The sequence below is a fragment of the Mustelus asterias genome, chromosome 18, assembly GCF_964213995.1.
Source record: "Mustelus asterias chromosome 18, sMusAst1.hap1.1, whole genome shotgun sequence".
NCBI lineage: Eukaryota > Metazoa > Chordata > Chondrichthyes > Carcharhiniformes > Triakidae > Mustelus > Mustelus asterias.
The window spans coordinates 49,867,580-49,880,636 of NC_135818.1; the positions used below are offsets into that span (position 1 = coordinate 49,867,580).

A 13,057-nucleotide genomic window follows, 5' to 3' on the forward strand; every position below is an offset into this window, starting at 1 on the left:
TTGGAATAAAGCTGGCGTCAATGTTATTCCGAACAGCAGGCATTCATACCGGAACAACCCTTTGTGACTAACAATCATTAGCAGTGTTGCCAACTTCATTAGGAAATATGCTTGGGACAAGTCTACCTTACTGAGCTACTAATCCCCAAACAATCTAGCAAATAGGTCTTAATTAATGGTCATCATTTTGAAGTTACCGCAAATTCTTATAGAACCATCTAGTTTAATGACAAGAATGATTGGAATTGCCCAAATGCTTGTGGTTATGGACTTTTTCAGTCCCTCTTTGATTAAATGTTCAAGTTCCATTTCTTTGATTGTGCAAGGCTTAGTTCTTGCCTTTCAGCATTTTGGGTTGCTACAAGTCATGCTTTCAAATACCTTCTTGTATATTTCTAAGTGTTTCAAGTAATGTGCTCTTTCCATCAACCAATTGGTTAATTGCGTGCCAATTTTGTTTGGTTTTGTTTAACCATGAACTTTCGAAAGGTGCAGGAAAATTTCCTTTCACAACATATGTTGCGAAGTTGAAGTTGGAATTTGATGTTGGTAAAGGTGTAAAAAAACATTGCGGTGCCCCTTTAAAAGCTAGTGTTTTGTTCCAGTGCTTGGAGATTTAAAATGCAAAGTGCATACAGAGTCCAAGCTGAAACTGTGTCAAAAAATCAAGCAGTAGTCTTGACAAGACAACCTTTTTTTTTCAATTTAGCCCAATCAATTTAAAGCAGGCTCTCAGCTACCAGGAACCTATAAAATTTGAATTTGATGGTGTTGACAACGTCAGACCAATCCTATTGTAGGAACATTGATAGGTCATTACAGGTATAAAAAGAGAGTGCAGAGGGTAAAACAGGAGAATAACAGAAGAACTGCCACCTCCCAAGCCTAGAGAGGCAGAGGGCAGCTCTCAACTCTGCCAGTTTCAGATATCTCTTGAGAGAATGTACCATCTAACTAGCAAAAGATACCAAATCAGAAAGAACTTACAGACAGAGGAATCAACAAAGGAACTCCAAAAGATTCCGAAAGCCACAAACCTGGTTGTATTTTTGAGAGCGACTGAATTCTATTATTATATTTGTTTTGATTAATGAATGAGTATTGTCTTTATTTGAACAGCATTCCATTAGAATCTTATTTTATTCAGTATGTTACTTGTTTAGTTAAATTTCCATGTTTGTTAAATAAATAAATTGTTATGTATTCATTTGAAAATGAGTGTCAGGTATTTCTGTTAGTTAACCACTAAACATTACTGAAGAACCGTTCACACCTTCCCACACACTTTTAACAGATTACGAGGTGAAGTATTCCTCTTTGGGGGATTCGGTGTTACTTCTCAAAAAGCAGTCAGCCAATCTCACATTGTAACACATGGAATGACAATTTTTCAGATTGACCATTTGTTTCAACTTGCACCATGATATTACCCTTCACTTGCCAATATCAGTCTGTGTAAAAACCAGGAGATTTCAGCTTTAATTCTGATTAATCTTGGTTACAATAATGTTATTCACTTTCCTTTTTGAGCAGTTGCATTCCAAAAGTAGGTTTTTCTCTCTCTGTCAATGAGTTCGAAGACCCGATGCGGCAGTCCGCCATGTCTGAAGGCACACAGCTGAAAAAGACTCCCCAACTCCGGTAAGCTAACTGGTTTTTACACAGCCTTATTTTCACACTTTGTTCGTCCTCTAGGAGATTTTGAGCCCATTGATTGCATTAATCAATTAGTGTTATCGTTGATGCATGAACATAAATTAATTTTTTTCCTGCCTCCAACTCTCTGAATTGAGTTTGTTTATTTGGTTTGACCTTAAAAGAGGCCAACTCTCTGAATGCTCCCAATGTCACAGTTGAGTAAAAAAAAAATTAAGGAACAGTCCGAATTTCTTTTTATCAATTTTAAGATCAATGTACACCCTTAGCAAAAGCTAAAAACCCGTATCCAATGACCAGATTTACCACACTTCAATCGGTGGAGTGGTCTCCTGAACATCAATCCTTGACTTGAGGTCCAGGTCTGAATTGTTTCTTCTGACTATTTTCACTGGAAAATCGTCTTCATCACCAGTTTTGTATAAAACTGGTCTTTGTCGTCGAACTTGCTGGAAAACATACCTCGTCGTCAGTTTTGTCTTTTACTGTTTTGTACTAAAGTGGTCAGCTCACTTTAACAGCAAACATGAAAGAATGAAAATGTTGCCATACATTGGGATACTTAACCAGTTAGTGGAGCCTTACTCCACTCACCTGAGGAAGGAGCAGCGCTCTGAAAGCTCATAATTCCAAATAAACCTGTTGGACTTTAACCTGGTGTTGTGAGACTTCTTACTGTGCCCATCCCAGTCCAATGCCGGCACCTCCACATCATGGAGCTCAATTAGACAAGCGCTGCTTGCTCACAGTCCAGGATGGAAGAGAAGGAAAATCTCCCAAAAGTCTCAAACAGGAGAATCCATTAAAACAAATCATGCAATGTTAGCCTGAGGAATCGGATGATCTCCTACGGGACCATATAGAGTCAGTGGACTGGTCAATATCTAAAAACTCAGCGACCAACCTGAACGAATACTCCACTACAGTAACTGACTTCATTAGTAAGTGTGTAGAAGACCAGAAGCAAATCCATGTGTTTCCCAACCGGAAACCATGGATGAACAGGGATATTCACTGCTTGCTGAAGTCCAGGTCTGATGTATTCAAGTCAGGCGATCCTGACCCATACAAGATATGATCTACGGAGATCCATCAAAGATGCCAAAAGACAGTACCGGACCAAGCTAGGGTCCCAGGCTAGCCACACAGTCTCCCACCAACTATGGCAAAGTCTACAAGACATAACAGGCTCCAGAATGAAGGCATGTAGAATCATTGGCATCAATGCACCCCTCCCCGATGAGCTCAACACGTTCTACGCCCATTTTGAGCAAGACGTCAGTGAGAGCATGCCCTCCACACCGGAAGCCTCAGCCGGACCCATATCCAACGTCACCATCACAGACACAGAGCAGCCTTCTCGAAAGGCAACCCAGGGAAAGCAACTGGCCCGGATGGCATCCCTGGATGAACACTCAGATCCTGCGCGGACCAACTGGCGGGGTTATTCGCAAACATCTTTAACCTTTCCTGGCACCAATCTGTGGTCCCTATCTGCTTCAAAAAGATAACCATCATCCCTGTACCAAAGAGGCAGTGGGTGGGGCTTAACTCCACCTTAACCTCCACAGACTCCTATTTATTGATAAACACAAAATACTGCGGATGCTGGAATCTGAAACAAAACCGGAAAATGCTGGAAAATCTCAGCAGGTCTGACAGCATTGTGGAGAGAGAATAGAGTCGATGTTTCAAGTCTAGATGACCCTTCATCAGAGCCAAGAGGAAAGAGAGCCAGCAGAGATTTATAGCATATGGGTAGGGAGGGGTGGTGGAATTGGACAAAGGGAATGTAAATGAGAAGGCTGAGAAGGTGTTGAAAGTGTCCATTAAGTGATCAGAATGTTATAGTGGCAAAGCAACAGTACAGCTTGGTAAAGGACTGCCTGAGGAATATGGCAGTTGGCCTGAAGGAGGGAGGGGGGGGGGGGGCGAAAGCTGGAAAGAAGGTGAGCGATAAAATGAAGAATGAAATTAAATAAATGGAAATGGGGTGAAGGTGGAGGGGAGAGTTCATGCTCTGAAGTTGTTAAACTCAATGTTCAGTCCGGAAGGCTGTAAAGTACCTAATTGACCTGGGGTGGAGGGTGCTGCACGCAGCAGTGCCGTACAACCGTAGGTTTTTCCGGTACACGGGCTCCCGAGACTGCCCTTTCTGTGGCCTCGTGGAGTCCGTGGACCATGTCTACGTTCTGTGTTTTAGGCTGCACACCCTTTTTGGTTTCCTCAAACACCTTTTACTGATGTTTTGTTTGCACTTCAGTCCCACGCTCCTGATCTACGGGCACCTGGTGCGGAGAGGGGCGGGTCGGGATGCCGACCTCCTCGTGAACCTGCTCCTGGGCCTGGCGAGACGCGCCATCAATAGGTCCAGGCAGCGGGCGATCGACGGGGCCGTCCATCCCGACTGTCTGCCCCTCTACCGCGGCTACATTCGCGGCCAGGTGTCTCTGGAGAGGGAGCATGCGGTGTCCACGGGCGCGGTTGACGCCTTCCGCGACCGCTGGGCGCCGCAGGGGCTGGGGTGTATTATCGACCCCGATAATCACCTTTTGGTTTGACGTTTTAAGTTTCCTTTCGACTTTGATTTTGGTTCGGGCTGTTCCCCCCTTCCTTTTGGGGAGCCGCCCCTTTTACTTTGTCCCTAAGTTAATTTGAGTTCGTTTACTTGATTGGTGCCGAAAGAGCTACCTAATTGACCTGGGGTGGAGGGTGTTGCACGCAGCAGTGCCGTACAACCGTAGGTTTTTCCGGTACACGGGCTCCCGAGACTGCCCTTTCTGTGGCCTCGTGGAGTCCGTGGACCATGTCTACGTTCTGTGTTTTAGGCTGCACACCCTTTTTGGTTTCCTCAAACACCTCTTATTGATGTTTTGTTTGCACTTCAGTCCCACGCTCCTGATCTACGGGCACCTGGTGCGGAGAGGGGCGGGTCAGGATGCCGACCTCCTCGTGAACCTGCTCCTGGGCCGGGCGAGACGCGCCATCAATAGGTCCAGGCAGCGGGCGATCGACGGGGCCGTCCATCCTGACTGTCTGCCCCTCTACCGCGGCTACATTCGCGGCCAGGTGTCTCTGGAGAGGGAGCATGCGGTGTCCACGGGTGCGGTTGACGCCTTTCGCGACCGCTGGGTGCCGCAGGGGCTGGGGTGTATTATCGACCCCGATAATCACCTTTTGGTTTGACGTTTTAAGTTTCCTTTCGACTTTGTTTTTGGTTCGGGCTGTTCCCCCCTTCCTTTTGGGGAGCCGCCCCTTTTACTTTGTCCCTAAGTTAATTTGAGTTTGTTTACTTGATTGGTATCAAAGAAATACCTGAAATTGGTGTTTAGGACCTTGGACAGTGAACAGGAGGAGGCAAAGGGGCAGGTGGGTGTGACTATCTGACTGTAGGTGACTGACTGGACAACTGTCTGGGTGACTAAGTGGGCTCATTGTCTGACTGAATAACTGTGTCCGGATGAGTGTAAGTGGGCTCATTGACTTCTGTTTTTGGACACTTGAGGCTGATCTCAAATAATTCTCAATGAATGTGAATGACGCATGATTGCGTGGGAATCTCCACAGCCAATGGCCGGGCTCCAGTGTGGACACGCCTCCGTGAAAGGAGCCGGAAAGGTGATTGTGTTTGAATGAGCGGACACTTGTCCCCACACACAGAGCAACTCCCAACATCTCTCTGTGTGTGTGTCTGTCTGCACTGACACTCCAACTCCTTGTGTGAGAGCCGCGGCTTCTAGCAACTGTCCTCCACATCCATGGATTGCGGAAAGCCCTTAGCTAAAGGGGGCAAAGCCGAGGGGCTGAGCGGCGGTGGCAGCACCCCGAGCAAAGTGGCGGCTGTGGGCGGCCGGCTGAACGGGCACCCGGAGCCGCCCGAGTGGCCGGCACAGCAGAAAGCGGCCACTCAATGGCAGGAAGAGCGGACTCGCAGCGCGGAGGACAACCAGCTGAGTCTGCCCAGCCTGGAAACCGCCTACTCGGCCATCCTGAAGGGGCTGGGCGAGGATCCCGAGCGACAGGGGCTCCGCAAGACACCTTGGAGAGCCGCCACTGCCATGCAGTTCTTCACCAAAGGTTACCAGGAGAAGATTTCAGGTAGAGTGGGCTGGCGAGGGACTCCCACCCCCTCCATCCTCCCCTCCTGTTACCTTTAATAAAACTCTTCCTCTTTAACTGATGTGATTGGCAACTTTAGATGTTGCCCAACTTTTCTGATCGCTGGTTTAATATAAATATTTGCCAGGTTAGGGGTTTGGCGTTAATTTAGTTTTGAGAGAGTGTTGTTGTTTTGAGGTGCTAACTGGGGGGAAATGGGAATCCCCCCCCCCCCCCCCATTTGTTTCTAGTCTTCTGGTTTCTCTCTTACGAAATATTATTTCCCAACTTTAAAAAAAATTAGTCAGTGGTGGCTCAGCAAAAAATTACTTCCTTGGACAGTCGGGTAAAAATGTCTTGTGTTAATTCTCCCTTTCCCCCAATTTTACCGCTACCCCTGGGTTCAAGAGGACAGGGAACGGTGGCTTTAACCGAAAGTTAGAAGACCCAGTCTGTGTAATCGATATAAACATGTTCAGTGTTTGATCTGATGGGATGGGATTGGGATGGGGATTGGGATGGGGGGGGGGGGGGGGGGGGGTCCACCTAACTAAATCCGCGAACAGGTTTGTATTCTCCAATTCCCTGCCCACCATCCTGATACATATCCAATAAACTGAAGTGCCGTGAGAATTGACTTCATAAAAAAACTTTTGTTTTCAGAGCGGTCATTTCACATTCCTCGTCGCGCGCCGATTATTTCCAAGCCCTTCTGAATAAAAAGCCATTGCCTAATGGCTGTAAGATGTCTAATCCTCTCTCTAAGGCTTGTCGTGCCTTGCTTTGAGAATCGAATAATGCGAAATGAAAGTAACTACAGGACGACAAATCTGCTCGTTTTTCTTTTGTTTACTCAATAAATTCCTTTCTTCTGCAAGGGAGGAAAGAAATCCGGCTTTGTGGGAAATGAGACTGTGTATGTTTCCGTGATCCTTTTAGCTGGATAGGTAAGCAGCTTTCTAGCCGCGCACATTTAAATCCGCCTGGCTCCCCCCCCCCCCCCCCCGGCAATATTTGAAATAGTTCTGCGGATGTAAGTTTTTGAAGTGAAATGCGATGTAATTTATGATTCAGTTAGTTGTGTATGCCACGGCCACATTAAAAACAAGCCGCCTTAACGAGGCTTATTTCATTTCTAATTGCAAGCAAAACCCTTAATTTCTCACTTGCCCAATGTAATTGTGCTTGCAAGCCGAGGATGACTCATCAGGACTAACCTTTATGCTGGAATACACTAATAACACCTGTATCTTCAAAACCCCATTGATTTATTCTTGCTCGCAATTTTACTCCAGTACTGTAGTACTCTAGGACAGCTAGCACTGCTTCGGAAAGTGGAATAAGATCGATTTCAGGAATTATATGGCATATTGACCTAGTAGTTCCAGTACCACATGCAGCCAGATTTTTATTAACACCTAAACAAGCTAACCTGAATGTGATGTTTTAATCACAGCTGGTTATATGTGTATTATATTTTCTCTTGTGAACCACATTGAGAGCAAATATTTAACCGTATATTAAAAAAATGTTCACTTTGTACTTCTAATCTTCAGATGAGCTGATAAGCATACAGGACTTATTTGCTTTTCATTTGTCTGAGGTGTATGTGATAAATTTGAGTAGAAATTTGAACTTCTAATTTTGTGCTAGGATAGAATGTATCTCCAGTCTGACTCTCCAAATTCTTGAGCCACTTAGCAGGTAAAAGCAGCTGAGGTAGTTTCCGTTGCCACCCTTGTGGGGGAGGGGAGGGGGGGTGTTGACACAGGTTTTGCCTTCGAGACCTGCTTCCAGGAGTGTGGAGGTGGACAGTGGGTTGAGAACCCCATAGATCTTGTGGAGCAGGCTTTGCTGCACCTTCTTCTAACTCTGCCACAACATTAGCATCCGGTTCTCTGATCTCCCAACCAACCAGAGTGGATGTGATGACAGTCCACATCATACTATTTAGATGTTTAAAAAGGACCCCTACAGGGCCAAGAATGGCGCCATGAGTAAACCTAAAGCAAATATAATGAGCTAGGCATAATGTGGGAAAGCTGTCCACACTCTGTGACTCAATCTCTCCAATTCTGAGGCAATCCCAGAGTCCTGCTGTGAAGTCCTGAAGAGAAGTGCTGTTCACAGCAGATGTGGAGAAGGAATCCGTCTCTTGGACAAAGCAGGAGTGTGGAATCTCGCAATTGGAAACAGTGCTGGAAGAGGTTCAGTGACCTCAGGAAGGGGAGCAACATTCCACATTCTGACTTTCTTAGCATTCTCCTGCACAGCTCTCCTCAGATCAATGCACCTTGCAGTGGCACTCGTACTTCTCTCTTTGGACACCATCTCACATCCTCATCTGAATTGCCAACACTGACATTAACCCTCTTCCCATCTAGTAACCACCCCTTGCAGTCCCCTCCACGTATGTTGCCAGTCCATTTCTCTCACGTGCAACTCTTTTTGGTTTTTCTTCTTGCGGGAGAAGAGGGCTCCGAACACTATGGAGAGACAGAACAGGGTGGGTTGTGAGGTGGGGTCTGACCTTCCAGTAATTTCCCCACTCACTACCATAACGGTAAAAGCAAGAAATTGCACAGTTCAGTGCCTGGAGATCAGCAATGGAAAACAGGGATCTCCCAGGTCACACTGCTGCGTGGCACAGGACTATCCTGTGTGCTGATTTGCTGTCACCACTAACCAAAGTCTTGCAGTGTTAATATAAGCCTACTTGTGACACTAATAATATTCTCTCCCCACAGATGCTGTTGGACCTGCTGAAATTTTCCAGCATTTGTTTTTTTTTCTTCAGTTTCCAGCATCTGTATGCTGAGTTTGTCAATTTAAACAGGATGGAGGAAAACTTCATCTTGCCCATTCAGTGCCTCAGTGAAGTGCAGCAATGTGCTGCCCAACTCACAGCCAGCTGCCAAGTTAGCACCATGAGAGGGGAGGTGGAAATAGGGGACATGGATGTGGGAATTCTGCTCAAGGTGCTCCCGGTCCTTGCTCTTTTATCGCTCCTCTTTCCCACCCCTCTGTCAGTCAGAGCTATGAATGCTGATTCTTCTCTCAATGGCTTGAGTCTACCCCATCACTGGTGCAGGTGGGTTATTCCCAGGTCTCAGAACCCAGAAGCTTTTTACCACAGGCATCATAGCTATCCTGCCCTACCCCTAGTTATGCTGAAGCCACAGGAGTAGCACCACACAATGGAAAAAGGAGAAAGATACAGTGGGATCCACTTGGGTGTTTTTAGTATTTTCAAAGATCTGGATACAATGACAGTGTTAACAAAGATTACATTTTATTTCAAGTCTCCCTTGTTCTGGTATCTTTATTGTTTCTTCTTGCCTATGAAATGGCCATCGACCTAGAGGAAAGAATCAGGTATCCAAGCTTACTGAAGGTACAAAGCCAGGTAGGATTGTAAATTGTGAGGAGGACACAAAGAGGCTGCGTAGAGATATAGACAGGTTTATTGAATGAACAAGGTAGCAGATGAGTGTAATGTAAGGGGGGGTTGGTGGTGTCAAGATATTTACTTTTAGCAACAGGAGAACATAAAATAAAACAAGAAATGCGAGGAGACCATCCATCCCCTCAAGCCCTCTCCACCATTCAGTACGATTGTGGCTGATCTTTGAGTTCAGCTTCATTTTCCTGTCTGCACTGCACTTCACTGTGGCAGTAAATGGGCAATATGAGGTTTTCCTCCATCCTGTTTAAATTGGCATGGGTTCCCTCCGGGTGCTCCTGTTTCCTCCCACAGTCCAAAGATGTTCAGGTTAGGCTGATTGGCCATACTAAATTGCCCCTTAGTCCCCCTGATACTAGCAGGGGCCCAGGTAGGATTGTTGTGGGTGCAGGCTCGATGGGCTGAATGGCCTCCTTCTGCACTGCAGAAGTATATGACTCTATACGCCCTGTATCCCTTGATTCCCTGGGAGACCAAAAATCTATCAATCCCAGCCTTAAATCAATGACAGGGTATCCACAAGTCTCCAGGACAGATTATTCCAGAGATCCTCAGCTCCTTGGGTGAAAAGGTTTCTCCTCATCTCAGTCTAAATCATCAACCCCTTTTCTGAGACTGACCACAGATTCTATATTCCCCAGCCATGAGAAAATGACCTCTTCTGTCAAACCCCTTCAGAATCTTGCATATTTCAATGAGGTCTCTTCTCAATCTTCCATAATCCAGAGAGTATAAGTCTACTCGGTGTCTCATCATAGGAGCACCCTTTCATTCCAGTGAACATTGTTGTACTGCCTTGAACACGGGTATATTCTTAATGACGGAGACCAAAACTACATCCACTACTCCAGATGTAGTTTCACCAAAGCCTTGTACAATTGTAACCAGACTTCCCTTATTGTATTTGCAATAAAGGCCAACATGCTATCTGCCTTGCATATTTCTTGAACAAATGCAACCAAGCCTCTGAATATTAACATTTACAAGTTCTGATTTCCTGTTGCTAAAAGTAAATATCTTGACACCACCGCCCCCCCCACATTATACTCATCTGCTACCTTGTTCATTCAATAAACCTGTCTATATCTCTATGCAGCCTCTTTGTGTCCTCCTCACAATTTACAATCCTAGCTGGCTTTGTACCTTCAGTAAGCTTGGATACCTGATTCTTTCTTTGTCTAACATATTGTAAATTTTTAAAATTCATTCTCTTCATTTATTCACTGTTATTCAACAGTGGGACATGGGCGTCGCTGGCTAGCCAGCCTTTATTGCCTATCCCTACCTAGTTGCCCTTGAGAAGGTGGTGGTGAGCTGCCTTCTTGAATCGCTGCAATCCATGTGCTGTGGGTTGACTCTCAATGCCATCGGGGAGGGAATTCCAGGATTTTGACCCAGCGACTGTGAAGGAACGGCTATATACTTCCAAGTCAGGATAGTGAGTGGCTTGAAGGGGAGCATGCAGATGATGGTGTTCCCATGTTTCTGCTGCCCTTGTCCTTCTAGATCAGGGGTCTCCAAACTACGACCCGTGAGCCACATCTGGCCTGCAGCGGGCCACTTCCAGATTGGAGTTTGGAGATCGCTGTTCTAGATGGAAATGGTTGTGGGTTTGGAAGGTGCTCTCTAAGGATCTTTGAGTTGCTGCAGTGCATCTTGTTGATAGATACACACTGCTGTTACTGAGCGTCAGTGGTGAAGGGAGTGGATGTTTGTGGATGGGGTGCCAATCAAGTGGGCTGCTTTGTCCTGGATGGTGTCAAGCTTCTTGAGTGTTTTTGGAGCTGCACCCTTCCAGGCAAATGGGGAATATTTCATTACACCCCTGACTTGTGCCTTGTAGATGGTGGACAGGCTTTAGAGAGTCAGGAGGTGAGTTACTAGCTATTGTGTTTGTGTCAAGTTCAGTTGAGTTTCTGGTCAATGGTAACCCCAAGGATGTTGACAGTGGGGATTCAGTGATGGTAACACTAAGCTGAAGCCTATTAGTTATAGCCTGCCAACTTGAAAATGCTCAAGATATTATTACAAATGTGGTCACCCTTAAGGCATTGTCAAAGATATATGTATACATTTCTTTGGACATTGTCCAATATGTCAATTCTTCTGTTAGATAATTGTGCCAAAGTCGGACAAACTTCACATTCTTGCAGTTGCTTCTGTAACTTTAAACAACTATGAATCATTCCATGAATATTAATTGCATTAGATTTCACAAACACTCTCAGGTTTAAAAAGAGCAGGAAGTGATACTTTTATGAGAAATGTTATTGCAATGTAGCAACCTCTGAACTTTCACACTGTAATAATATTAGACTGAAGAAGACCATAATTCATCTGGTTCACCTACCATCCAGATAATCTCATGATACAATGATATTGAAGTTACCTGGCGATTTTTATTTTGCATCTTGTGTGGCGGTGTAAGTGCGCCATCCAAAAACGGGTTGGCTTGTATACAGAGTATAAAAATAAAACCGTCAGTGTAGGTGCTTGCCTTCTTTGCCAATTGCCACTTGGTGTCTGCTCTGTGTGGGCTCTCTGTGTCCCAAATTCCCATGCATCTTTGTAACACAACCCACCTTACCTGCTTTGTTATCTTATGTCCAGTTATGAGGTAGGTACAACATGCACTTGTGTGGTGAAAAATTGAGCCTGACTATTTAGTGCCGCATGCCATGGCTGAAAAGATACGTGGACGCACCATGCGTCCTAGATTAAAACATCTGTTTGAAGTGTCAGTGGCTGCAGAAGCTTGAGCTCCAGGTTGGGGAACTCAAGTGGTGGTTGGACGCAGAGCGGTGCATCCAAGCATGTAGGCAGAGAGGGAATAGTTGACCATTCGGCAATCTGGGAGATCCATGCAGGTAGTCCAGGCACCCACTGAGTTGATCTTGCTAATTGATTTTTCATTTTAGATACTGGTGAGGGCAACAGTTCCTCAGGGGAGTGCAGCCTAATCCAAGTCTATAGCATCACAGATGGCTCAGCTGCACAGGAGGGGAGGGAAAAAAAATGGGCGAGCAAGAACAATGGGGGAATCAGATAGCTGTTTCTGAGGTAGTAGACGTGATTCCACAATGGTGTGTTGCCTCCCTGATGCCAGGATCAAGGAGAATGTCATGGAGCAGCTGCAGCATATCCTTCTAGGGGAGGGTGAACAGCCAGATGTCACAGTCCACATTGGTAGCAATGACATGGGTAAGAAGAGGGATGAGGCCCTGAAAGCAGATTTGGGGAGTTAGGAATGAAACTGAAAAGCAGGACCTCTCGGGATTACTCCCAGTGCCACATGTCAGTGAGCATATGGACAGGAGAATAGAGTGATTGAAAGCATGGCTGGAGAATTGGTGTAAAGTGTGGAGGGGATGAGATTTTTAAAGTGTTTAGGACTGATTCTAGAATAAGTGAGGCCTACACAAAATGGACACCAATTAACAGGACCGGGACTGATAGCCTTATAGAGAGATCTGCTGGTGCTGTTGGGCAAGGTTGTTGGGAAGTGGGAACCTGAAGGGCAACTCAATGGATGTAAAGCTGGTAATAGGAATTAGAAACATAGCAAGTGATATTCAAAGACAGGCAAAATGAAGGTGAGTATCAACTAAACCTAGAATGCAGAATAATGTCAAAAAGACTAAGTTTAGGGCATTCTACCTGAATTCATGCAGCATTTGGAACAAAATAGATGATTTAATGGCACAACTAGAGGTAAATAGCTATAATCTAATTGCTATTATGGGAGCATGGCTGCAGGGTGGCTAAGACTGGGGACTGCATATTCAAGAATATTTGACATTTAGGAAGGATGGGCAAAAAGGAAAAGGAAGTGGTGTTACA

General features: G+C 45.5%; 1 protein-coding gene across 1 annotated transcript in view; it reads left to right on the top strand.

The window, feature by feature from the left end:
* The first annotated feature begins 5,253 nt into the window (after positions 1 to 5,253).
* Positions 5,254 to 13,057, top strand: part of gch1 (GTP cyclohydrolase 1) — a 45,554-nt gene continuing 37,750 nt past the window's right edge. Inside the window, exon 1 of the mRNA XM_078233894.1 lies at positions 5,254 to 5,754. Coding sequence (XP_078090020.1) covers positions 5,415 to 5,754 — 340 coding nt within the window. The 5' untranslated portion in view covers positions 5,254 to 5,414. The remainder of the gene's footprint in view (positions 5,755 to 13,057) is intronic.